The sequence below is a fragment of the Haemorhous mexicanus genome, chromosome 3, assembly GCF_027477595.1.
Source record: "Haemorhous mexicanus isolate bHaeMex1 chromosome 3, bHaeMex1.pri, whole genome shotgun sequence".
NCBI lineage: Eukaryota > Metazoa > Chordata > Aves > Passeriformes > Fringillidae > Haemorhous > Haemorhous mexicanus.
In genome coordinates this window covers 117,577,975-117,602,193 of record NC_082343.1, presented here as the reverse complement: position 1 = coordinate 117,602,193, position 24,219 = coordinate 117,577,975, and the positions used below count along the sequence as shown (strand labels likewise).

Genomic DNA, 24,219 nt, shown 5'->3' with positions numbered 1-24,219 from the left:
TGATGCTCATTCCTTTATTGTGTCCTTGCCATCCTGGAGGGCGCTCCCAGCGCGGGCTCGAAGCTACATTACAGCACAGTGAGGAGTGTCCATCCCGCCAGGAACGGCCTCTCTCCCGACACTATGTATAATATATATATATTTATAATATGTCCTGTATAGTCCTATGTATAGAGTGACAAGGATGGGCCACCAGACAGTAAACTTTTGATTTCTAAATAAATCACCAGAGCAACAGGCACGAAAATTTGGTCCTAATCGAGGCCCTCACCTTGTCCATGAACCCGCAACAGACCCGCACCCCCCTCCCCGCGGAAAAACGGCCAAACCTGAACCCCAAAAGAACAGTTCAACAACAACAAAAGGAAGCCCCGGCCCAGCCCCTGGCCTGAGGAACAGCCCCGCTGGGACACACGGACAGCGAACGGCACCGACAGCCCGAGCCGGTGTGTGCGGGGACAGCTCCCGGCAGCGCCGCGGCTAGGGGAGGGCTCGGGAGGCTCCGGAGCGGCCCTTGCGTGCTGGAAGTGCCTCATCCCATCCCCTGCGCTGGCGGCTCCCGGCCTGTGCTCTGCTGGAAGGGCTTCCACAGGATCCCACTGTGACCACAGCTCTGCTGGAAGGGCTTCCACAGGATCCCACTGTGACCACAGCTCTGCTGGAAGGGCTTCCAAAGGATCCCTCTGTGACCACAGCTCTGCTGGAAGGGCTTCCCGAGGATCCCACTGTGACCACAGCTCTGCTGGAAGGGCTTCCCGAGGATCCCTCTGTGACCACAGCCACCCTTCCTAGGCACAGCCACCCTTCCCAGGATGATCCATGGCCTGGGGCATCAGGACACCCTCAGCTCCTGAGTTGTTTCCCACACCCTGGGTGAGAACAGAGGCCAGAGAAGGTCTCTGGTTCATCACTCTGGGGCTCCATGAGCTGCTGATCCACTGAAGGGGAACTGGGACTGCTAGAAATCAAGGAAGGGAGGAAATTCTATTCCTGCAGGCCCCCAAGCTTCCCCTCATTCTGAGTCTGTGCTTCCTGACCCCAACTCCCAGATGCTTTCCAGAAAATAACAAACCAGCTCTCCCAACCACTGTGTTCCACAGAATCAGGGAATCCCAGACTGGTTTGGGCTCAAAGGGACTTTAAAGCTCATCCAGTGCCACCCCTGCCATGGCAGGGCCACCTTCCACTATCCCAGGCTGCTCTAAGCCCTGCCCAGCCTGGCCTTGGCCTGGCTGGGATGGTTTCCCTGGGCCAGCTCGCTCTGGGGGATGCTCTGGGGGATGCCCTGGGACACCCCTGGCTGTGGAGGTACCTGTGGCCAGCCCTGACCCCACAGCAGGGGAGGGACCCAGCTGTCACTCCTGCAGCACCTTCCCCTGCTCCCTCCCGCCAGGCTGGGCACAGCCTGGGCCTGGCTGCTGCCAGAGGAGGGAGCTCAGTCCTCGGAGCAAGCCACAGCCTGCCAAGGTGCCAGGCTGGGGGAGAAGGGGACAGAGGGTGTTATGGGGCACAGATGGGAAGGGAAGGGGGGAGCAGAGGGCAATGATGGGGAGCTCGAGGCAGGACAGTGTGAGATGGAAGGGGAGAGGATGCCCTGGGCAGTGCAGGGATGTGTCAGGACAGCTGGGAAGGGCAGTGGATGGCCCAGCACAGCCACGTGTGGATGGGACACGGCTGCTGAGGGACCTGCCTGGCTCTGAGCTCGGCACAGCTCCTGCTTCCCTCTGGATGTCCCCATTCCAGGCCTGTGCCTTGCTCCCTCGCTCCCCTCACCCCTGTCCTGAGTGCAGGACAGGGACCAGTCCAACAGTGAAGAGCAGCCTGCCCAGAACAGTGCTGGAGTCTCCTTCCCTGGGAGATTCCAAACCCACCTGGACACATCCCTGAGTAACTGCTCCAGGGACTGCATGAGCTCCAGGGTCCCTTCCAACCTCAGCCACCCTGTGCAGGAATTCTCTGTTGCCAGAGGACATTCCCCACCTGCAATCCTCTCCGACCTGCCCTCCCTGACCCGGGAGAGCCAGGGGTCGCTCCCTCATCCACAAGGATCTCATCCATCACAGGGATGTCCCCACCTCCACCATCCCAGGGACACCACAGCTGCTTCACCAGCGTCCCTCCACCCTCCACCCGTGTCCTGCAGGAACACCGAGCGCTGTCCCTGCAGCTGCTGGGGCAGGATTCAACCCCCAGAGCCCTCGTGGCTTCCCCCCTTACCCATCACCATTCCACATCCAGTCCTCCACAACCCACCAGGGAGTTTGTCCCAACCAGGAGGTGACAGAGGTGACCTCCGTGTGCTATTATCCAGGGAACAGCGATGCCATCGCTGCTCTGGGTGTCACCTCCTTGTCCCACAACTTCCCTGTCGCCTTTGGCTGCCGATGGAGCCTCTGGCAGCCCGGAGCTCGGCAGGCAGCGCTGCTCCCCGGCTGGGCGTGTCCCTGCAGGGGGTGGAGATTTCCAGATTTCCACCTCGGGCCGTGTCAGGAGCTGCACACCCACGGAGCCTCGATGGGGCTGTCTCCAGTGTCCCCGGAGTGTCCCCAGGGCGTGGCACAGCTGGACAAAGCCCTGGCCTTTGGGTGACTTGGTCTGGTGACTCTGCAAGCCCTGTGGATGGAGCTGGTGCTCCTGCAGTGCCAGCCGTGCCCACAGTGGGTCAGGTGTCCCCGCTGCCACCAGAGTCGATGCAGGCTGGATGTCCCTCTGGGGGACTCTGACAAGGCACTGCCACCACAAAGTCTCCCAATCCATGCAGAAATCTCCGAATTCCCTGGGATCCAGCACAGCCAAGCCAGCACCAGGGGCCGGGGCAGCCTCAGCTTCTGCCAGAGCCCCTGCAGAGGGACCCATGCCCCTCCTGCCGGGATGGAGCAGTGTCCTGGTGCTGTCCCTCTGCCCAGCCCTGTGCCAGGGTGGTGTCCCCATGCCCGGCCCTGTGCCAGGCAGTGTGGGCAGGGCTGGGAGCTGGGCAAACCCGGGGGGGGTCAGCACGATGCCCACTGCCAGCCTGGATGTCCATCAGTCCGAGCACAAATCCTGCCTCTGCACGTCACCCGCTCCATAAATAAATAGGTTAAATAAATAAAGTGACAGATCCGGATCAGGGGGGCGGAGGAAGGGCAGGAGGGAGGGGAGAAGGGGAGGGGAGGAGAGAGGGAGGAGAGAGGGAGGGCGGGAGAGAGGGAGGGCGGGAGGGAGGGGCAGCCGCCCTGGCCCGGGGCCGTTCGTGTCTCGCACAAACACACACAAAGTAGCTGAGGACAAGGACGAGCTGGGGCCGCTGGGCCGGGCCCCCCTCGGCCCTCGGGGGCTCAGTCCGGGACGAGGCGTCCAGGCGGTCACTCCTGGGCCGGCAGAGGGGCGGCACACGGGGAGCTGGAGGCCAGGGACACGTGGGTGGTGGAGGACGGCAGCGACCGCGGCGTCTGGCACCTGGGGACACAGAGACACCCTGGGGCTGCTGCCCTGCCGTGCCTTCCCACCCTGCCCAAAATCCAGCCTTTTCCTGGTCGTTTGGTGTGCAGGCAGCACCTAAGGGCACCCCTGGCTGGGTGGGAGGATACCTTGGGTCTGGGATATAGGAATATCATGGAATCGTGGAAAGGTTTGGGTTGGGGAGATCTTACAATTCATCCAGTGCCACCCCTGCCATGGCAGGGACACCTCCCACTGTCCCAGGTGCTCCCAGCCCCAGTGTCCAGCCTGGCCTTGGGCACTGCCAGGGATCCAGGGGCAGCCCCAGCTGCTCTGAGCACCCTGTGCCAGGGCCTGCCCACCCTGCCAGGGAACAATTCCTCATTGCCAAGATCCCACCCAGCCCTGCCCTCTGGCACTGGGAGCCATTCCCTGGGGCCTGTCCCTCTGTCCCTTGTCCCCAGTCCCTCTGCAGCTCTCCTGGAGCCCCTTCAGGCCCTGCCAGGGGCTCTGAGCTCTCCCTGGATCCTTCTCCTCCCCAGGTGAGCACCCCCAGGTGTCCCAGCCTGGCTCCAGCCCTGGAGCAGCTCCGGGGCCCCCTCTGGGCTCTCTCCAGCAGCTCCAGGTCCCTCCTGCACAGAGCTGCTGTTCCCCAGCACAGCCTCAGCAGCATTCCAATGTCTGACCACAGCCAGCAGCTCCCGGGCAGGCTCAGCCCCGACGGGACGGGGCCCCTCCAGCTCTGCCTGTCCCAGCCCCCCTGTCCCCCCCAGAAGGTCCCGGCCGTGTCCCCGCGCCGCTGTCACCCACCAGGAGCGGGACTTGCGCACGCGGGAGGCCGCCGGCCGCTCCAGGAGGCTGTCCAGGTGCATCAGCCGCTCCAGGTGCAGCGCCCGCGGGTCCTGCTCCGCCGCAGGGTCCCTGCTGCGCTCAAACTCAAAGATGGCTGGGGGAGACAGGTCCAGCTCCAGGAACATGATGTTCTCAGCCTGCCCAGGGCACAGGGACGGCCAGCACAGGGGTCACCGTGGGGAGGACACTGCTCTGGTGACCCGCGCTGCCGGGGGAGCGGGATCCTCTCCTGGCTGCTCTGGCACTGGGCTGTGGGCTCAAGGCTCTGCTCTGGCTCTCCCAGACTGTCCCAGGGCTGAGCAGCCCTGTCCTCTCCAGTGGCAGGAGAGCCAGGAGCTCCAGGACTGCAGCTGGGAGGATAACGCTGGGAGCTTGAATTGCTGTATCCCAGATCCTCGTGAGCTTGTTTACTCCATCTTCTCTCCCAGTGTTATCCATCCCTCCACCCATCCACTCACCATCTGCCTTCATCCATCCGCCTCTAGCTCTCCATTCACCTCCATCCATACCCCCACCCATCCACACATTTGCACACCTCCGTCCACACATCATCCACATCCATCCACCAACCCATCCACACATTCATACACATCCATCCATCCATCCATCCATCCATCCATCCATCCATCCATCCACCCACCCACCCATCCATGGATCCATCCATCCATACACACATACATGTATCTCCATCCACACATCCATCTGTATCCATCTATGTCTATCCATCCCTCCACCCATCCACCCATTCATACACATCCACTGATCCATCCATCCATAAATCCGTCCATCCATCCCTCCAGCCATTTATCCATCCATCCCATCCCTCCATCCATCCATCCATCCAACCATCCCTACATCCATCCATCCCCACATCCATCCATGTATCCATGTCCATCTATCCATCATCCATCCATCCATCCCTTCATCCATCCATGTTCATTCATCCATCCATCCATCCATGTATCCATGTCTATCCATCCATCCATGGATCCATCCATTCCTCCCTCCATCCATCCCTCCATCCATCCATCCATCCCTCCCTCCATTCATCCCTTATCCATCCATCCATCCCTCCATCCCTCCATCCATCCATCCATCCATCCATCCATCCATCCATCCATCCCTCCCTCCCTCCCTCCATCCATCCATCCATCCATCCATCCCTCCATCCATCCCTCCATCCATCCATCCATCCATCCCTCCATCCATCCCTCCCTCCATCCATCCATCCCTCCATCCATCATCCATCCCTCCATCCCTCCCTCCCTCCCTCCCTCCCTCCCCACCCCCCCATTCACCCAACACCTCCCCATCCCCCGCTGTCCCCTGCCGTACCCGGAAGCGGGGGTGGGACCTCCTGGCCATGGCCACCCTGGCGTACTGGCTGATGGGCCTCTTGTAGCCCACGGCCGAGGTCGGGCGCCTCTTCATCTGGGAGCTGCTCCTGGAGCACACGGAGCGGGATGGAAACAGCAGCGCCCCAGGAGCTGCACCAGCCACCAGGGCTGGCCTTGGAGGGGATTCCCACCCACGGGCACCTACAGGAGCCCCCAGCCCTGGGGCCACTCCTGTGCTTTGGCAGGGACAGGGACTGTGCCCTGGGGACAGGGACACAGGGAGTGTGCCCTGGGGACAGGGACACAGGGACAGGGACTGTACCTGGGGACAGGGACACAGGGACTGTACCCTGGGGACAGGGAGAGGGACTGAACCTTGGGGACAGGGTCTGTACCCTGGAGACAGGGACAGGGACACCGGGACTGCACCCTGGGGACAGGGATGGGCACACAGGGACTGCACCCTGGGGACCGGGACACAGGGACACAGGGACTCTACCCTGGGGACAGGGACAGGGACACAGGGACTGCACCCTGGGGACCGAGACACAGGGACTGTGCCCTGGGGACAGGGACACTGGGACATACCCTGGGGACAGGGACACAGGGACTGCACCCTGAAGACAGGGACACAGGGACACAGGGACTATACCCTGGGGACAGGGACACAGGGAGTGTGCCCTGGGGACAGGGACACAGGGACTGCACCTTGGGGACAGGGACAGGGACTGTGCCCTGGGGACAGGGACACAGGGAGTGTGCCCTGGGGACAGGGACACAGGGACAGGGACTGTACCTGGAGACAGGGACACAGGGACTGTACCCTGGGGACAGGGAGAGGGACTGAACCTTGGGGACAGGGTCTGTACCCTGGAGACAGGGACAGGGACACAGGGACTGCACCCTGGGGACCGAGACACAGGGACTGTGCCCTGGGGACAGGGACACTGGGACTGCACCCTGAAGACAGGGACACAGGGACACAGGGACTATACCCTGGGGACAGGGACACAGGGACTGTGCCCTGGGGACAGCAACACAGGTACTGCACCTTGGGGACAGGGACACAGGGACACAGGGACTGTGTCCTGGGGACAGGGACACAGGGAGTGTGCCCTGGGGACAGGGACACAGGGACGCAGGGACTGCACTCTGGGGACAGGGACAGGGACACAGGGACACAGAGACACAGGGACACAGGGACTGTGCCCTGGGGACAGGGACACAGGGACGCAGGGACTGCACCCTGGGGACAGGGACACAGGGACACAGGGACTGCACTCTGAGGACAGGGACAGGGACACAGGGACACAGGGACTGTGCCCTGGGGACAGGGACAGGGACACAGGGACTGCACCCTGGGGACACAGGGACACAGGGACACAGGGATGCACCCTGGGGACAGGGACACAGGGACACAGGGACACAGGGACGCACCCTGGGGACAGGGACACAGGGACACAGGGACTGCACCCTGGGGACAGGGACACAGGGACAGGGACACAGGGACACAGGGACACAGAGACACACCCTGGGGACAGGGACACAGGGACACACCCTGGGGACAGGGACACAGGGACACAGGGATGCACCCTGGGGACAGGGACACAGGGACACAGGGACACAGGGACTGCACCCTGGGGACAGGGACACAGGGACTGCACCCTGGGGACAGGGACACAGGGACACAGGGACACAGGGACACAGGGACACAGGGACGCACCCTGGGGACAGGGACACAGGGACAGGGACACAGGGACACAGGGACACAGGGATGCACCCTGGGGACAGGGACACAGGGACAGGGACACAGGGACACAGGGACACAGGGACAGGGACACAGGGACACAGGGACGCACCCTCCGGCGGGAACCAGCGGCTGGAACTTCCACTGGTCCTCCTCGCCGTCGAAGTACAGGCGGTTCATGATCTTGTTCTTCTCCTCGGGAGGGATGAAGTTCTCGATGATCAAATACCTGAGGGATGGAGCAGGAGCAGGAGAGGAAGGGGTTAACGTGCCAGCAGACAGCAAACAGGCAGCAAGGGAGAGGAAGGGCAGGAGGAGAAGGAGACGTGGCAGGGAGAGGAAACATCCGGAGGATGGAAATGGGATGGAAGGGGAGAGGTTGAAGCAATAGATGCAGCCAGGGAGAGGGGAGAGGCAGCAGAGGACGGCCATCAGAGAGGAGCCCGGGAGCTCTGGGGCTCCAGGCAGGACCAGGACCCTTCCCTGCTCTCCTGCCAAGTCTGCTCTCCTGCTGCCCAGCCTGAAAATCAAGGGAAGCTCAAGGATGCCAAGTGGACCCCAGGGGAATCTTTCTTCCTGTGTTTTTTGGGCAAGTGGAGCAGCTGTCAAAAACTGTTTTAAGGCAATGAGTTGCATCAGTGAGCTGTGGCTTCCAGTCAGAACCATGCTGGGGGAGAGAAGGGGCAAAGCTGGAGAGGAAATTCTGTTTGTAGTGAAACTCTTTCACCCTGCAAACGCTGCAGTGCTTGTAAATAGCTGGGGGCTTACAGACGCTGAGAGAGAGCAGTGTTTGAAGTGAGAACAAACCCCCGGGGGCGGCGGAGCCGCAGCTGCAGCCGCGGGAGGCTCCCGGAGGGAAAACTCTGCCAGGAGGGAGCCAGGAGCTCCAGGGAGGTGTGGCCACCCCAAGTCCCCAGAGCTGCTGTCCCTCCGAGGACGCTGTGGGGACCAGAGCAGGTCACCAGGTGCCCTCGGGGGTCACCCCCCAGGTTCAGCCACAGCCAGGGTTTCTGCTGGAACATTTTCTGGTTTTTCTCCTTGCCCGGCAATTCTTGGATGCCCCCTGCGCTGCTCACCCTGTGCACAGCCCCCAGTGCCACAGCTTGTGCCACCTCTGACACGTGGGCAGGGCTCACAGCCCCCAGTACGACACCTTGTGCCACCTCTGACACCTGGGCAGGGCTCTCAGTCCCCAGTGCCACAGCTTGTGGCACCACTGACACCTGGGCAGGGCTCACAGCCCCCAGTGCCACACCTCGTGCCACCTCTGACACCTGGGCAGGGCTCTCAGCCCCCAGTGGAACAGCTTGTGCCACCTCTGACACCTGGGCAGGGCTCTCAGCCCCCAGTACCACACCTCGTGCCACCTCTGACACCTGGGCAGGGCTCTCAGCCCCCAGTGCCACAGCTTGTGCCACCTCTGACACCTGGGCAGGGCTCACAGCCCCCAGTGCCACAGCTTGTGCCACCTCTGACACCTGGGCAGGGCTCACAGCCCCCAGTGCCACAGCTTGTGGCACCACTGACACCTGGGCAGGGCTCACAGCCCCCAGTGCCACACCTCATGCCACCTCTGACACCTGGGCAGGGCTCTCAGCCCCCAGTGCCACAGCTTGTGCCACCTCTGACACCTGGGCAGGGCTCTCAGCCCCCAGTGCCACACCTCGTGCCACCACTGACACCTGGGCAGGGCTCGGCTGTCCCTGTCTCTGGGTGGGGTCGATCCCTCCAGTTCTGCACCCACTATGAGCCTCTGAGCCCCCCAACCCTGCTCTGAGCCCCCAAACCTGCTCTGAACCCCCCACCCCTGCTCTGAGCCCCCCAGTCCTGCTCTGAGCCCCCCAGCCCTGCTCTGAACCCCCAACCCTGCTGAGCCCCTCAGCCCTGCTCTGAGCTCCCAACCCTCCTCTGAGGACCCCAGCCCTGCTCTGAGCCCCCAACCCTGCTCTGAGCCCCCCAACCCTGCTCTGAGCCCCCCAACCCTGCTCTGAGCTCCCAACCCTGCTCTGAGCCCCCCAGCCCTGCTCTGAGCCCCCCAACCCTGCTCTGAGCCCCCCAGCCCTGCTCTGAGCTCCCAACCCTGCTCTGAGCCCCCCAGCCCTGCTCTGAGCTCCCAACCCTGCTCTGAGCCCCCCAGCCCTGCTCTGAGCCCCCCAACCCTGCTCTGAGCCCCCCAACCCTGCTCTGAGCCCCCCCAACCCTCCTCTGAGACCCCCAACCCTGCTCTGAGCCCCCCAGCCCTGCTCTGAGCCCCCCAGCCCTGCTCTGAGCCTCCCAACCCTGCTCTGAGCCCCCCAACCCTGCTCTGAGCCCCCAACCCTCCTCTGAGCCCCCCAACCCTGCTCTGAGCCCCCCAGCCCTGCTCTGAGCTCCCAACCCTCCTCTGCACACCCATTTCTTCAGGGCCACCCTGGCCAGGGGACCCCCAAGCCCCCCACCAAGACCTACTTGAGCTTCAGCTCCCGTGTCTGCTCGTTCTGGGCCTCCTCCAGGTCCTGGCGCACGCGGATGTACTCGTCGTGCTGGTCCTGGATCTCAGCCTTCACAGCCTGCAGCTTGGCGTAGAGCTGGGAGGGGACAGCAGCACCTCAGCCCTGGCCACAAGGAGGGACCTCCTCGTCCCTGTCCCCGTCCCCAGCTGCCACGCTCTCACCTTCTTGAGCTTCTTGGTTTTGATCTCCACCTCCTGCTGCAGGGACGTGTAGGTCTCGCGCAGCTCCATGGTCTCCTCGTCCCTCAGCAGCATCTCCTGCTGCATCTCGCGTTCCCGGCGTTTCTGCGGGGCAGGGACACGGCTGGGACCGGGATGGGGACAGGGGGGACACCCCAGGACACCCCCAGGACAGCCCTGTCACCCCCCCGGTACCTGCTCGGCGATCTCCTGCCGCCTCAGCTCCAGCATCTTCTGCTGCTCGTTGGTGTGGTCCACGATGGTCCTGCCCCCGATCAGCAGCTTGCTCTCCATGGCCTGAGGGGACAGGGGACAGGGCAGGGGGTCAGGGCTGGCATCCCCACCCCTGCCCGTGGGCTTTGCCCCGTGCCACCCTCACTGGGTGGTCACCCCCATCCCTGATTGTGTGGGCACCCCCTCCCCTGATCTCTGTCCCCAACCTTGATCGTGTGGTCACCCCCATCCTTGATCCCTGTCCCCAGCCCTGATCCCTGGTGGTCACCCCCATCCCTGATCCCTGTCCCCATCCTTGATCCCTGTCCCCAGCCCTGATCCCTGGTGGTCACCCCCATCCCTGATCCCTGTCCCCATCCCTGATTCCTGTCCCCAGCCCTGATCCCTGGTGGTCACCCCCATCCCTGATCCCTGTCCCCATCCTTGATCCCTGTCCCCAGCTCTGATCCCTGTCTCCATCCTTGATCCCTGTCCCCAGCTCTGATCCCTGGTGGTCACCCCCATCCCTGATTCCTGTCCCCAGCCCTGATCCCTGTCTCCATCCCTGATCCCTGTCCCCAGCCCTGATCCCTGTCCCCATCCCTGATCCCTGTCCCCATCCTTGATCCCTGTCCCCAGCTCTGATCCCTGTCCCCAGCTCTGATCCCTGTCCCCATCCCTGATCCCTGTCCCCAGCCCTGATCCCTGTCCCCATCCCTGATTCCTGTCCCCATCCCTGATCCCTGTCCCCATCCTTGATCCCTGTCCCCAGCTCTTATCCCTGGTGGTCACCCCCATCCCTGATTCCTGTCCCCAGCCCTGATCCCTGTCCCCATCCCTGATCCCTGTCCCCAGCCCTGATCCCTGTCCCCATCCCTGATCCTTGGGGGTCACCCCCATCCCTGATCCCTGTCCCCATCCCTGATCCCTGTCCCCATCCTTGATCCCTGTCCCCAGCTCTGATCCCTGTCCCCAGCTCTGATCCCTGTCCCCATCCCTGATCCCTGTCCCCAGCCCTGATCCCTGTCCCCATCCCTGATCCCTGTCCCCATCCTTGATCCCTTTCCCCAGCTCTGATCCCTGTCCCCATCCCTGATCCTTGGGAGTCACCCCCATCCCTGATCCCTGTCCCCATCCCTGATCCCTGTCCCCAGCCCTGATTCCTGTCCCCAGCCCTGATCCCTGTCCCCAGCCCTGATTCCTGTCCCCATCCTTGATCCCTGTCCCCAGCCCTGATCCCTGTCCCCATCCCTGATCCCTGTCCCCAGCCCTGATCCCTGGTGGTCTGGGAGGGGCTCTCTCCCTGGGGTGAGGGAGGGATGGTCCAGGAACCTCTAGAGCCAGATTTGTGTAATTTTGGCACCATTCCTGGGGCCATATTTGGGGCTTTTTCTGGGCATTTTTTGGGCCATTTTAGGGTCATTGGGGACCTACTGGGTCATTTTTGGGGGGCAGTTTTGGCCATTTTGAGCCATTTTTCTGTCATTTTTGTCACCTTTTTTTGGTCATTTTTGCACCTTTTTTGGGTCATATTTGGGCCATTTTGGGGCCATTTTAGGGCCCTTTTAGGACCCCCATCCCTGATCCCTGTCCCCATCCCTGATCCCTGGTGATCACCCCCAGCCCTGATCCCTGTCCCCAGCACTGATCCCTGGTGATCACCCCCATCTCTAGTGGTCACCCCCAGCCCTGATCCCTGTCCCCACCCCTGATCTCTGTCCCCATCCCTGATCCCTGTCCCCATCCTTGATCCCTGTCCCCAGCCCTGATCCTTGGGGGTCACCCCCAGCCCTGATCCCTGTCCCCATCCCTGATCCCTGGTGATCACCCCCATCTCTGGTGGTCACCCCCAGCCCCGATCCCTGTCCCCAGCCCTGATCCCTGTCCCCAGCCCTGATCCCTGTCCCCAGCCCTGATCCTTGTCCCCAGCCCTGCCCAGGGAGGTGGGAGCATTCAGTGCCCCTCTGCTGGGAGCCCTGCTGATGGGGAGGATGATTAGATGGGACATTGGGAACAATTCCCACCTGGAAGGGGCTGTCCTGCCCTGGCACAGGGGTGGATTCCCCACCCCGGGAGGGATTTAAACCCTGCGGCTGTGGCACTTGGGGACAGGGGACAGAGGTGGCCTGGGCAGGGCTGGGGACAATCCTTGAAGGGCTTTCCCCACGGTTCCATGAGTGCATGGCCAGCCAGCAGCCCGGGGCTGGTTCAGCACCACGGGCACAGCAGCACAGGCTGCAGGGGGGGCGGGTGACCTGTCCCCTCCCCGGGGCCACCAGCACCGAGCCTGGGCTGCTCCGGGCCCGCTTCCTTCTGCACAGCTGGGATGGGCTGGGAGGGACTGGGATGGACTGGGAGGGACTGGGATGGACAGGATGGACAGGGGTGGGCTGGGATGGACTGGGAGGGACTGGGATGGGCTGGGATGGGCTGGGATGGGCAGGGATAGGCTGGGATGGGCTGGGATGGGCAGGGATGGGCTGGGATGGGCTGGGATGGGCTGGGATGGGCAGGGATGGGCTGGGATGGGCTGGGAGGGACTGGGAGGGACTGGGAGGGACTGGGATGGGATGGGATGGGATGGGATGGGATGGGATGGGATGGGATGGGATGGGATGGGATGGGATGGGATGGGATGGGATGGGATGGGATGGGATGGGATGGGATGGGATGGGATGGGATGGACTGGGAGGGACTGGGATGGGATGGGATGGGATGGGATGGGATGGGATGGGATGGGATGGGATGGGATGGGATGGGATGGGATGGGATGGGATGGGATGGGATGGGATGGGATGGGATGGGATGGGATGGGATGGGATGGGATGGGATGGGATGGGATGGGATGGGATGGGATGGGATGGGATGGGATGGGATGGGCTGGGAGGGGCTGGGATGGGATGGGCTGGGATGAACTGGGATGGGCTGGGATGGGCTGGGATGGACTGGGAGGGACTGGGATGGGATGGGCTGGGCTGGGCTGGGCTGGGATGGGCTGGGATGGGCTGGGATGGGCTGGGATGGGCTGGGATGGGCTGGGATGGGCAGCAGCTGTGGACCAGACCCTGCCCCGCCAGACCAGCACACAGAAATGCACAAACACACAGAAACACACACAAATACACAAATACACAAATACACACATAAACACACTCAAATACACACAGAAATGGGGCTGTGCACACACAAATGCACAAACACACAAATCAACACACACAAACAGGGGCTGTGCACACAGAAATGCACAAACACACACACAAACACACACAAATACACACACAAATGGGGCTGTGCACACAGAAATGCACAAACACATTGTGCACAAACAGGGGCTGTGCACACAGAAATGCACAAATGCACAAATCAACACACACAAACAGGGGCTGTGCACACAGAAATGCACAAACACACACACAAACACACACAAATATACACACATGGGCCGTGCACACAGAAATGCAAAATGCACACACACAGGGAGCACATCCTGTGCCAGGCTGAACACGTTCACACCCACATGGGTATGTGTGGGAGCACCAGGTGTCTGTGCACACACTGTGTGTGTGTGTGTGTGTGTGTGTGTGTGTGTGTGTGTGTGTGCTCTGTATGTGTGTGCACCATGTGTATTTGTGTGTAGGCACAGTGTGTGTGTATGTGCACACACTGTGTGTGTGTGTGTGTATGTGCACGCTATCTGTGTGTGCACCGTGTGTGTGTGTGTGTGTGTATGCACACAGTGTGTGTGTGTATGTGCACACCGTGTATCTGCACACCATGTGTGTGTATGTGTGTGTGCACACTCTGTATGTGCACACTGTGTCTCTGTGTGTGTGTGTGCACACTGTCTATGTGCACCCTCTGTGTGTGTGTGTGTGTGTGTGCACCATGTGTGTATGTGCAGTGTGTGTGTGCACAGTGTTTGTGTGTATGTATGTGCACGCTATCTGTGTGTGCACTCGTGTCTGCAGTGTCTGTGTGTGCACTCTGTGCGTGTGTATGTACACTGTGTGTGTGTGCACACTGTGTGTGTATTTGTGTCTATGTGCACACTGTGTGTGTGTGTGTATATGCACATTGTGTGTCTGTGTGTGTGTGCACTGTCTGTGTGTGTGCATTTGTGTGTGTGTGCACACTCTGTGTATGTGCTCACTGTGATTGTGTCTGTGTGTATTTGTTTCTCTGTGCACACTGTGTGTGTATGTGCACACTTGTCTGTGTGTGTGTGTATTTGTGTCTGTGTGCACAGTGTATGTGTATATGCACACTGTGAGTGTGTCTGTGTTTGTTTCTCTGTGCACACTGTGTGTACATGTGTGTGCACACTGTGTATTTGTGTCTATGAACACACTGTGTGTGTATGTGTGTGTGCACACTGTGTCTGTGTGTGTGCACACTGTGTATTTGTATCTCTGTGCACACTGTGTGTCTGTGTGTGTGCACACTGTGTATTTGTGTCTGTGCACACACTGTGTGTGTGTGTGTATCTGAACACTGTGTGTCTGTGTGTGTGTGTGTATGTGCACACTGTGTGTGTCTGTCAGTGTGTGCACTGTCTGTGTGTGTGCATTTGTGTGTGTGCACACTCTGTGTATGTGCACACTATGATTGTGTCTGTGTGTATTTGTTTCTCTGTGCACACTGTGTGTGTATGTGCACACTGTGTCTGTGTGTGTGTATTTGTGTCTGTGTGCACAGTGTATGTGTATATGCACACTGTGAGTGTGTCTGTGTTTGTTTCTCTGTGCACACTGTGTGTGTGTGTGTGTGCACACTGTGTATTTGTGTCTCTGTGCACACTGTGTGTGTATTTGTGTCTGTGTGCACACTGTGTGTGTGTGTGTGTGTGTGTGCACACTGTGTATTTGTATCTCTGTGCACACTGTGTGTCTGTGTGTGTGCACACTGTGTATTTGTTTCTCTGTGCACACTGTGTGTGTGTGTGTGTGTGTGCACACTGTGTATTTGTGTCTGTGCGCACACTCTGTGTGTGTGTATCTGAACACTGTGTGTGTCTGTGTGTGTGTGTGTATGTGTGTGTGTATGTGCACACTGTGTGTGTCTGTCATTGTGTGCACTGTCTGTGTGTTTGTATTTGTGTGTGTGCACACTCTGTGTGTGTGCACACTGTGTGTGTCTGTATGTGCACACTGTGTGTGTCTGTCTGTGTGTGCACTGTCTGTGTGTGTGCACACTGTGAGTGTGTGTGTCTGTGTGTGTGTGTGTATGTGCACACTGTGTGTGTCTGTATGTGCACACTGTGTGTGTCTGTGTGTGCACTGTCTGTGTGTGTGCACACTGTGTGTGTGTCTGTGTGTGTGTGTGTATGTGCACACTGTGTGTATCTGTATGTGCACACTGTGTGTGTCTGTCAGTGTGTGCACTGTCTGTGTGTGTGCACACTGTGAGTGTGTGTGTCTGTGTGTGTGTGTGTATGTGCACACTGTGTGTGTCTGTGTGCACACTGTGTGTGTCTGTCAGTGTGTGCAGTCTGTGTGTGTGCACACTGTGTGTGTCTGTCAGTGTGTGCACTGTCTGTGTGTTTGTATTTGTGTGTGTGCACACTCTGTGTGTGTGCACACTGTGTGTATCTGTATGTGCACACTGTGTGTGTGTCTGTGTGTGCACTGTGTGTGTGCACACTGTGAGTGTGTGTGTCTGTGTGTGTGTGTGTATGTGCACACTGTGTGTGTCTGTCAGTGTGTGCACACTGTGTGTATCTGTATGTGCACACTGTGTCTGTCAGTGTGTGCACTGTCTGTGTGTGTGCACACTGTGAGTGTGTCTGTGTGTATTCGTGGCTATGTGCACACCATGTGTGTGTGTGTCTGTGTGTGTATGTGCACACTATGTGTGTGTGTGTATGTGCACTGTCTGTGTGTGTGCACACTGTGAGTGTGTCTGTGTGTATTCGTGGCTCTGTGCACACCATGTGTGTGTGTTGGTGCCCTGCAGCCCTGCTGCCGTGTCAGGGTGTCCCTGGGGGACAAATGGGGGGACACCCTGTGCCCCCCACAGCTGCACCTCAGGGGTGTCAGCAGGGACAGGCCCAGATGTCCCCAGGACACCACACACAGCTTCAAAAATCAATCTCCCAGCCACAGAGACAGCTCTGAAATGTCCCCTCTGCCACCAGCACAGGGCCACCCTCACCCACAGGGCACCTGCCCTGGAGGTCCCTCTGGCCCCCCTGCTTCTCACAGGGCCTGGCCCCCTCCCCACTGCCATGGCCTGAGGGACAGACCTGAGGGACAGAGGGGCCACCAGGCCACCCCAAGGGTGGTGCCAGCACTGGGGGGGGGTCACACGGCGGTCATGGTGCTGCTGTCACATGTCCCTGGGGCAGGGGTCTCCATGGGGGTGCTGGGCACAGAGTGGGGGGCTCTGGCAAACTGGTGCCCCCATCCCCACTGACACCTGCCTGGGGCAAGGCTCTGTTTCCATGGTTTTTCCCTCATTTTCTCCCTTCCAGCTCCAGGGGGTGCATTGTGGGTTCTGGGGGAACCCAGGGGACACCCCCAAAGCTGTGCCAGCAGCCCCCAGCACCCAGGGGACACCCCAAAGCTGTGCCTTCAGCCCCCAGCACCCAGGGGACACCCCCACAGCTGTGCCAGCAGCCCCCAGCACCCAGGGGACACTCCAAAGCTGTGCCAGCAGCCCCCAGCACCCAGGGGACACCCCAAAGCTGTGCCTTCAGCCCCCAACACCCAGGAGACACCCCCAAAGCTGTGCCTTCAGCCCCCAGCACCCAGGGGACACCCCCAAAGCTGTGCCAGCAGTCCCCAGCACCCAGGGGACACCCCCAAAGCTGTGCCTTCAGCCCCCAGCACCCAGGGGACACCCCAAAGCTGTGCCTTCAGCCCCCAGCACCCAGGGGACACCCCAAAGCTGTGCCAGCAGCCCCCAGCACCCAGGGGACACCCCAAAGCTGTGCCAGCAGCCCCCAGCACACAGGGGACACCCCCAAAGCTGTGCCTTCAGCTCCCAGCACCCAGAGGACACCCCCAAAGCTGTGCCTTCAGCCCCCAGCACCCAGGGGACACCCCAAAGCTGTGCCAGCAGCCCCCAGCACACAGGGGACACCCCCAAAGCTGTGCCAGCAGCCCCCAGCACCCAGGGGACACCCCAAAGCTGTGCCTTCAGCCCCCAGCACCCAGGGGACACCCCCAAAGCTGTGCCTTCAGCCCCCAGCACCCAGGGGACACCCCAAAGCTGTGCCTTCAGCCCCCAGCACCCAGGGGACACCCCCAAAGCTGTGCCAGCAGCCCCCAGCACCCAGGGGACACCCCCAAAGCTGTGCCAGCAGCCCCCAGCACCCAGGGGACACCCCAAAGCTGTGCCTTCAGCTCCCAGCACCCAGGGGACACCCCAAAGCTGTGCTAGCAGCCCCCAGCACACAGGGGACACCCCAAAGCTGTGCCTTCAGCTCCCAGCACCCAGGGGACACCCCAAAGCTGTGCCAGCAGCCCCCAGCACCCAGGGGACACCCCCAAAGCTGTGCCAGCAGCCCCCAGCACCCAGGGGACACCCCCAAAGCTGTGCCTTCAGCTCCCAGCACCCAGGGGACACCCCAAAGCTGTGCCAGCAGCTCCCAGCACCCAGGGGACACCCCCAAAGCTGTGCCAGCAGCCCCCAGCACCCAGGGGACACCCCCAAAGCTGTGCCTTCAGCCCCCAGCACCCAGGGGACACCCCAAAGCTGTGCCTTCAGCCCCCAGCACCCAGGGGACACCCCCAAAGCTGTGCCTTCAGCTCCCAGCACCCAGGGGACACCCCCAAAGCCGTGCCCTCCTCCCTTTCCCCCCCAGTGAGACCCCCACAGCCATTCAGTTCTGTGGGGACACAGCCCCCCTGGGTGCCCCAGCCAGCCCCCTGACCCTCCTTTCTCCCTCGGATGGGTGCCCCAGGCTGGGTGCTCTGCTGGGGGCTGACACCCCCAAGAGCAGCCCCCCACCCGATCCTGTGCCATGCCCTGCCAGGGTTGGGGGCACTGGGGTGCCAGGGGACCCTCACCCTTCTCCTCCAAACCCAGTTCTTGGTCCTTGACACTGAGTGTCCCCTGGGGACCCCGCTGGGGTGCAGGGAGGGGACCAGGATGGCGCAGGGACGATGGTCCCACTGCCATCCCCTCACACAGAGCTCCCCCCTGCAGACACCATCCCCAGCAGATTAAGAGGTTTCTCAGTGCCACTGGTTCCTCCCTGCCAGGGCATTTATTCCTTCTAAAGAAGAGACTCCCAATCTCCTTTAGCACTAAGCCTCTCCCAGGAACTCATTTCCAGCACCCAAAGAACTTCCCAGCACTTTCCCTCCCGCTGACCTCAGCCTCAGCCCCTGGCACGGCCCTTGGAAGCACCCACACCCCGTAGCCAGCTCCCCTGTGGCACAGCCCCTCTGCCTGGGCACACATCTGGGCACCCAGGAGCACATCTGGGTGCCCAGTGCACATCTGCTGGGGCAAGCTGACCCCACCTCTCTGAGCTCTACGTCCCACATGTCCCAGCTGGGTGGCAGAGGCAGAGCCACCCAGTGTCCCTGCACTGTCCCACGGGCAGTGCCCACTGGGGTGAGTGTCACAGCAGGCTGTGCCCCTCTGGCACAAGGGGATTTGTGCTCTGCTGTCACTGTTCTGTACCCCCAGAGCCAGAGGGTCCCTGAGTGCAGAGCGGCCCCAAAGGCCACCAAAAGGGACATGGTGTCATCTCACCTCCGGCCCTGCCTTGTTACTCAGCAGTTCCAGGACACACAGTGGCCCTGAGCCAGCCCTGCTGAGCCAGACAGGGAGACTGTGCTGGACAGCTGCCAGCCCAGCCCAGCCTGCACCCCACAGCCTGCACCCCACTGTGACGGGGGGATGGCTGCAGAGACCCCTGTGCCAGGCATCCTGCTCTGCCAGGACACTTGTCACGGGACACTTGTCATGGGACACCCGCTGTGCCAGCCAGCAGCCCACGGCTCTGCCCCAATGGCACGTCCCAGTGCGATCCCACGCTCTCTGTGCAGGCATCCAAGCACGGCCACACATCCCTGGGCACGGCCACACATCCCTGGGGCTCCAACAAACACCACCCTGGCCATGGGAGAGGGTCCAGACCCCTGTCCAGTCCTTGCACCCCAGGCATGTCCCCTCCCAGAGGGGTCCCTCCCAGCCTGGGCTCCAGCCCAGTCCCCACATCTGGACCAGAGCAGTGCCAGAAGGGCTGTGCCAGAGGGGCTGTGCCAGAGGGGCTGTGCTGAGTGCGATGCCAATGGTCAGGGGACTCCCTCCCCACTGCTGGGACTGTGGTTCCCAGCCCCACAGCAACCACGAGCAGGGGGGAGGGGTCAAGACCCCCAAGGGCAGTGGGGACAGGAGCAGGGCTGGGGCAGGGGAAGGTGCAGCCCCAGACCCCGGCACAGCTGGGGCTGCCATGGCCCCTCTCACCCTCAGCACCAAAGCCGTGAGCATCCCTGAGCCAGCAGTGGTGCCCTCATCCACCCTGCTCTGGCTTGGGGTGCCAGGAAGGATTTGGGCTGGGGAGGGGGATGGGGGTCCCTGCAGAGTTGCCAGGCCCTGCCCATCCCCACAGAGCCCACTGGGAGCCAGGGGCTGGGCAGAACTGGGGGCAGGTGGTGGCAGGTGCCCCGTGTCCCCAGTCCCAGCCCTGGGCTCACTCCCGAGGCCACCAGGGACGAATCTGCAGCATCACTCTCATCACTCCCCCTTCCCACACAAGCTGCTTTGTTGTGCCAAAGGGGACAAGAGCTGAGCACAGCACACTCGTGCCACCAGTGACCCTGTGGCCCTTCCCTCCCACCCCCTGCAGCTCCCACACAGCTCCCCACAGTGTCCCTACACAGGTCTGGGGGCCACCCCAGCCCAGCCCCACGCCAGAGCCTGGGGCTGCCCTTGGGGACCCTGCCTGGTCACCTCACTTTGGAGGCCCCCTTGCCGGGCACCGCGGTGGGCACCTCCCCCAGGCTCCCTGCTCGGGATCCATTCCCACTCCACACCAGGGGCTGGGGGCACAGCAGGCACCCCGGCCCCATTTGTCACCAGGGGTGGCAACACGAACCTTGTACTTGATGGCCAGCAGCTCCGTGGCCTCCTGCTCCTTCCGCAGGTCCTCTATCATCTTCTCCTTCTCCTGGAGCAGCTTCTGCTTCTCCTCACTCACCAGGCTGTGGTCATCCTGGATAGCGGCTTTCTCCTCTTCCAGCCTCTCCTTCTGCTCCTTCAAGTAATTCTCCATGGTCTTCTCCAGGCCATCCTCATTCTCGTCCTCCCCTTCATTGTCCACGGTGCCCTCTCCATCCATCGCTTTCTTCCTCCGGCTGCTCCTCCTCCTCTTCTTGCCCAGCATCCCGCGTTTCTCCAGCTGGGCTTTCAGCCGCACGATCTCCTCCTGGAACTCCCGCAGCAAGGTGTCCTTGGGGTCCTCGTTCACCCGGGGCTTGTTCTTGATGTTCTTGGCCCTGTTGGCGAACCTGAGGGTGGAGAGGCTCTCGTCGTAGCTGTGCGAGGCCGGGCCCAAGGTGGCCACCATGATTGTCTTGGCGTTGCCCCCGAGGGAGTCCTGCAGCAGGCGGGTGAGCTTGGAGTCCCGGTAGGGGATGTGCGTGCTCCGGCCGTCCACCAGCGCCGAGATGACGTTGCCCAGGGCCGAGAGGGAGAGGTTGATCTTGGAGGCTTCCTTGGGGCGCTCTCCGTGGGCCCCCATTTTGTTCTGGCGCTCGCTGCCGGCCAGGTCCACGAGGTTGAGCTTGCCCACGCGGATGTGCTCCTCGCCGTCCGGCCCCGTCTCGCTGCACTCGATGGTGATGAGGAAGATGGCGTGGGAGCGCGAGCTGTGCTCGTTCATGTTGGTGCTGCCCACGGAGCGCGTCTGGCTGCCCAGGTTCATCACGTGCTCGATCTCCTTGACGTTCTTGGTCACGAAGGAGGAGAGGTCCTTGATGTACACCCCGGTCTCGGGGTTCTCCTTCAGCTCCAGCTTCTTGCTCTGGTCCTTGGCGAGGAGGTCCCTGATCTCCTCCTGGTAGATCTCCAGGTACGAGGCCCTCACCAGGTACTGCTGGTTCTGCGAGCGGGAGATGTGGGTGAAGATGTGCTCGAAGGCGCTGGGGATGATGCCGCGCTTCTCGGGCTCCGCCCAGGCGCCCTGCATGGTGTAGGTCTTGCCGGTGCCGGTCTGGCCATAGGCGAAGACGGTGCCGTTGAAGCCCTGCAGCACCGAGTCGATGAGCGGCCGCACCGTCTCATCGTAGAGGTCGGCCTGCTTGGAGCTGGCGTCGTACACGGCGTCGAAGGTGAAGGTCTTGGGCAGCTCCCCGGGGGCGGCGCGGGGGTTGCGGATGCTCACCTGGCCCAGCTTCACGTCCAGCTCCAGGACGCGCTCGTATCCCGCCGCCTCCTCCCGCCGGCTCATGGGCCGGCACCGGGCCACCACCCGGAGCGCCTCGCAGCCGCTGCGGGGCTTACCGGCCATGGCGGCGGCGGGCGGGGCCGGCGGCGCAGCGGGGCTGGGGGGCTCAGCCGCGCCGCCCCCGCGGCATCCCCGGGGCCGAGGCCGGGGCCGGGGCCGGGGCCGGGGCGAAGCGGGCGGGGCCGGGGCGGGGGGCGCGGGCGGCCGGGGCGCGGCGGGGCGGCCCCGCCGGGCGCTCGCTCATGGCAGCGCGGCCGCTGCGCCCCGCCCGGTGCGGGGATGGGGCGGGCGGGGCGGGCCGGGGCGGGGCGCGGCCGCGCCGCGATTGGTGCGCGCTCCCGCCCGCGCCCGCGCCCCCCGAGCGCGCTCCCGCAGCCGCGCACCCGCAGCCGCGGGCGGGAGCGCCGCCGGCCCCCCCCGGGCACGCCGGGAGCTGTAGTGCGGCCTTTGTGCTGCGCTCGGGATGCGGGATGCGGGGATTAGGGCAGGACTGGGGTGTGGAATGAAGGATGCAGGACTGGGATGCTGCATTGGAATGCAGAACCGTCGTGTGGGATTGGGATGTGGGAAGAAGGGTGCGGCGTTGGAATGCGGGATTGCGATGTGGGATGAAGGATACGAGTCTGGCGGGCAGGGCTGGGATGCAGGATTAGGTTGCAGGATACAGAATGCAGGACTGGGATATGGGATCACAAATGCAGGAATGGCATGCAGGATGCAGGACTGGGATATGGGATGAAGGATACAGGATTGCGACGTAGGACAAAGGATTGGAATGTAGGACTGGGATGCTGCACTGGAATGCAGGACTGGGATGTGGGATGAAGGATGCAGTGCTGGGGTCCAGTGCTGAGATGCAGCACCGGAATGCAGGACTGAGATTCTGGGCTGGGGTGCTGCATTGGAATGCAGGACTGGAATGCAGGATGAAGGATTCCAGATGAAGGATTGAGGATGAAGGATGCAGGTCTGGGATGTGGGATACAGGATGTGGGTTGCAGGATGCAGAATTTGCGTCCGTGATGGAGAGTACTTTTGTGGAATGCAGGATGTGGGATGCAGGATGCAGGACTGGGATGTGGGAAGCAGGGTGAAGGGTCCATGATGGGGGATCAGGGATGTGGGATTGGGATGCAGGACAGAGGGAGGAGAAGCAGGGGATGCCCAATCCCAGCACTCTGACAGGGACAGAACTCTTTCCTCAGAGCTGGCAGCCAGCACAGGGATAAACCCCCCATCCCATCCCATCCCATCTGATTATCCCATCCCATCCCATCCCCATGGATCTCTGGGCAGGATCACCCTGTGGACTTTGGGGGTCTCTGGGCTGTCCCAGGCTCTGTGTCCCCTTGCAGCCAGGCATGGCTGGTGCATCCCAGTGGGAATAATCCCGGTGCCTTATGGGGCTGCAGGGGGAGATTAAACATTCTTGTGGTTAATCGAGTCTGAGCAGCCACCCGTTCCTTCCCCAGAAGCAGAGATTATCCCATAATTAATTAATTAGGGTATTTGCTGCCATACACAGGCCTGCCTGGCACTGTCCAAGTCCTCCTGCTCCAGGAGGAGCTTCCAGGCAGGGACAGTCCCCTCTCCAAAGGCACAGCCCCAGCCATGGAGGGGGACCAGGGGACAAAGGAGGGTGTGAGGGAGGAAAGTGGGAGTGAGACGCAGCAGGGATGGAGGGGAGATGGAATTGGGATGGAGGAACAATGGAAGGGGCAAGTACAGGATGGAGAGGATGATGGGGAGGGTGAAGGGGGATGGAGGGGGATGGAAGAATCAGGGGAGACAGGGTGGGAGGGGGATGCAGCAGTGATGGAAGGAAGGATGGAGGGAGGTGGAGGATGACAGGGATGATGCAGGGGGATGGATGGATTGAGGTTATGGGGAGGGTGACAAATGGAGGGGGCAATAGAGCAGGATGGAGGGGGCAATGGGGAGTGGAGTCGAGGGATGGAGGGACATTGGAGGGGTCGGAGGGTGTTATGGAGAGGGATGAAGGGAGTGATGGGAAGGTGGGGGAGGTAGGGAATGGGATGGGGGACAATGGGGGCTGTGGAGGGGGCACTGCTGGGGCCACCTTTCCTTGCCTGCCCTTTCCCAGGGAAGGCTCCATCCCCAGGGTGCTGCAGCTGGGCCCTGTCAGGGGCACAGCCACCGGCTGGGGACAGCCCCCATGGCACAGCACAGACCTGGTGGTGCTGGCCCCACTGTGGCCCCACATCCTGGCTCCTCACCAAGGCCCTGTGCCACGGGCAGGGACCCAGGTGCTGCGTGGCTCTGCCTGTGGCACTGTCCCTGTGTCCCCAGGGATGAGTTCAGGGGCACCATAGCCCTGCTCCCCTGGCAGCCCCTGGCTGGGGTGGCCCAGCCCCAAATCCCCTGCAGGACCAGGCTGTGGGGACAGGCAGGTGGGTGACACACAGGAACAGGAGGATGTACAGGCAGGGCATGAGACATGGCAAAGAGACAGAGGGCACAGGTCAGGAGCAGGGACACGTAGGGACAATGTTATGGGTAGGGACAGTGTGACATGTCAGGTGGGGCAACCTCTAGGGACATGGTGACATAGGGAGGG

The 24,219-nt window shown here is 61.9% G+C and overlaps 1 protein-coding gene across 1 annotated transcript; it reads right to left on the bottom strand.

Annotated features, from left to right (window-relative positions):
* Window positions 1-21,736, bottom strand: KIF3C (kinesin family member 3C). Its single transcript, XM_059843197.1, has 8 exons — window positions 20,292-21,736; window positions 10,223-10,324; window positions 10,010-10,132; window positions 9,805-9,923; window positions 7,469-7,585; window positions 5,608-5,716; window positions 4,231-4,409; window positions 1-3,438 (listed from the first exon to the last, which is right to left on the bottom strand). The coding sequence occupies exons 1-8, from the start codon at window positions 21,702-21,704 to the stop codon at window positions 3,345-3,347; spliced, it is 2,256 nt and encodes a 751-aa protein (XP_059699180.1). The 5' UTR covers window positions 21,705-21,736; the 3' UTR covers window positions 1-3,344.
* Between the last annotated feature and the right edge of the window lie 2,483 nt (window positions 21,737-24,219).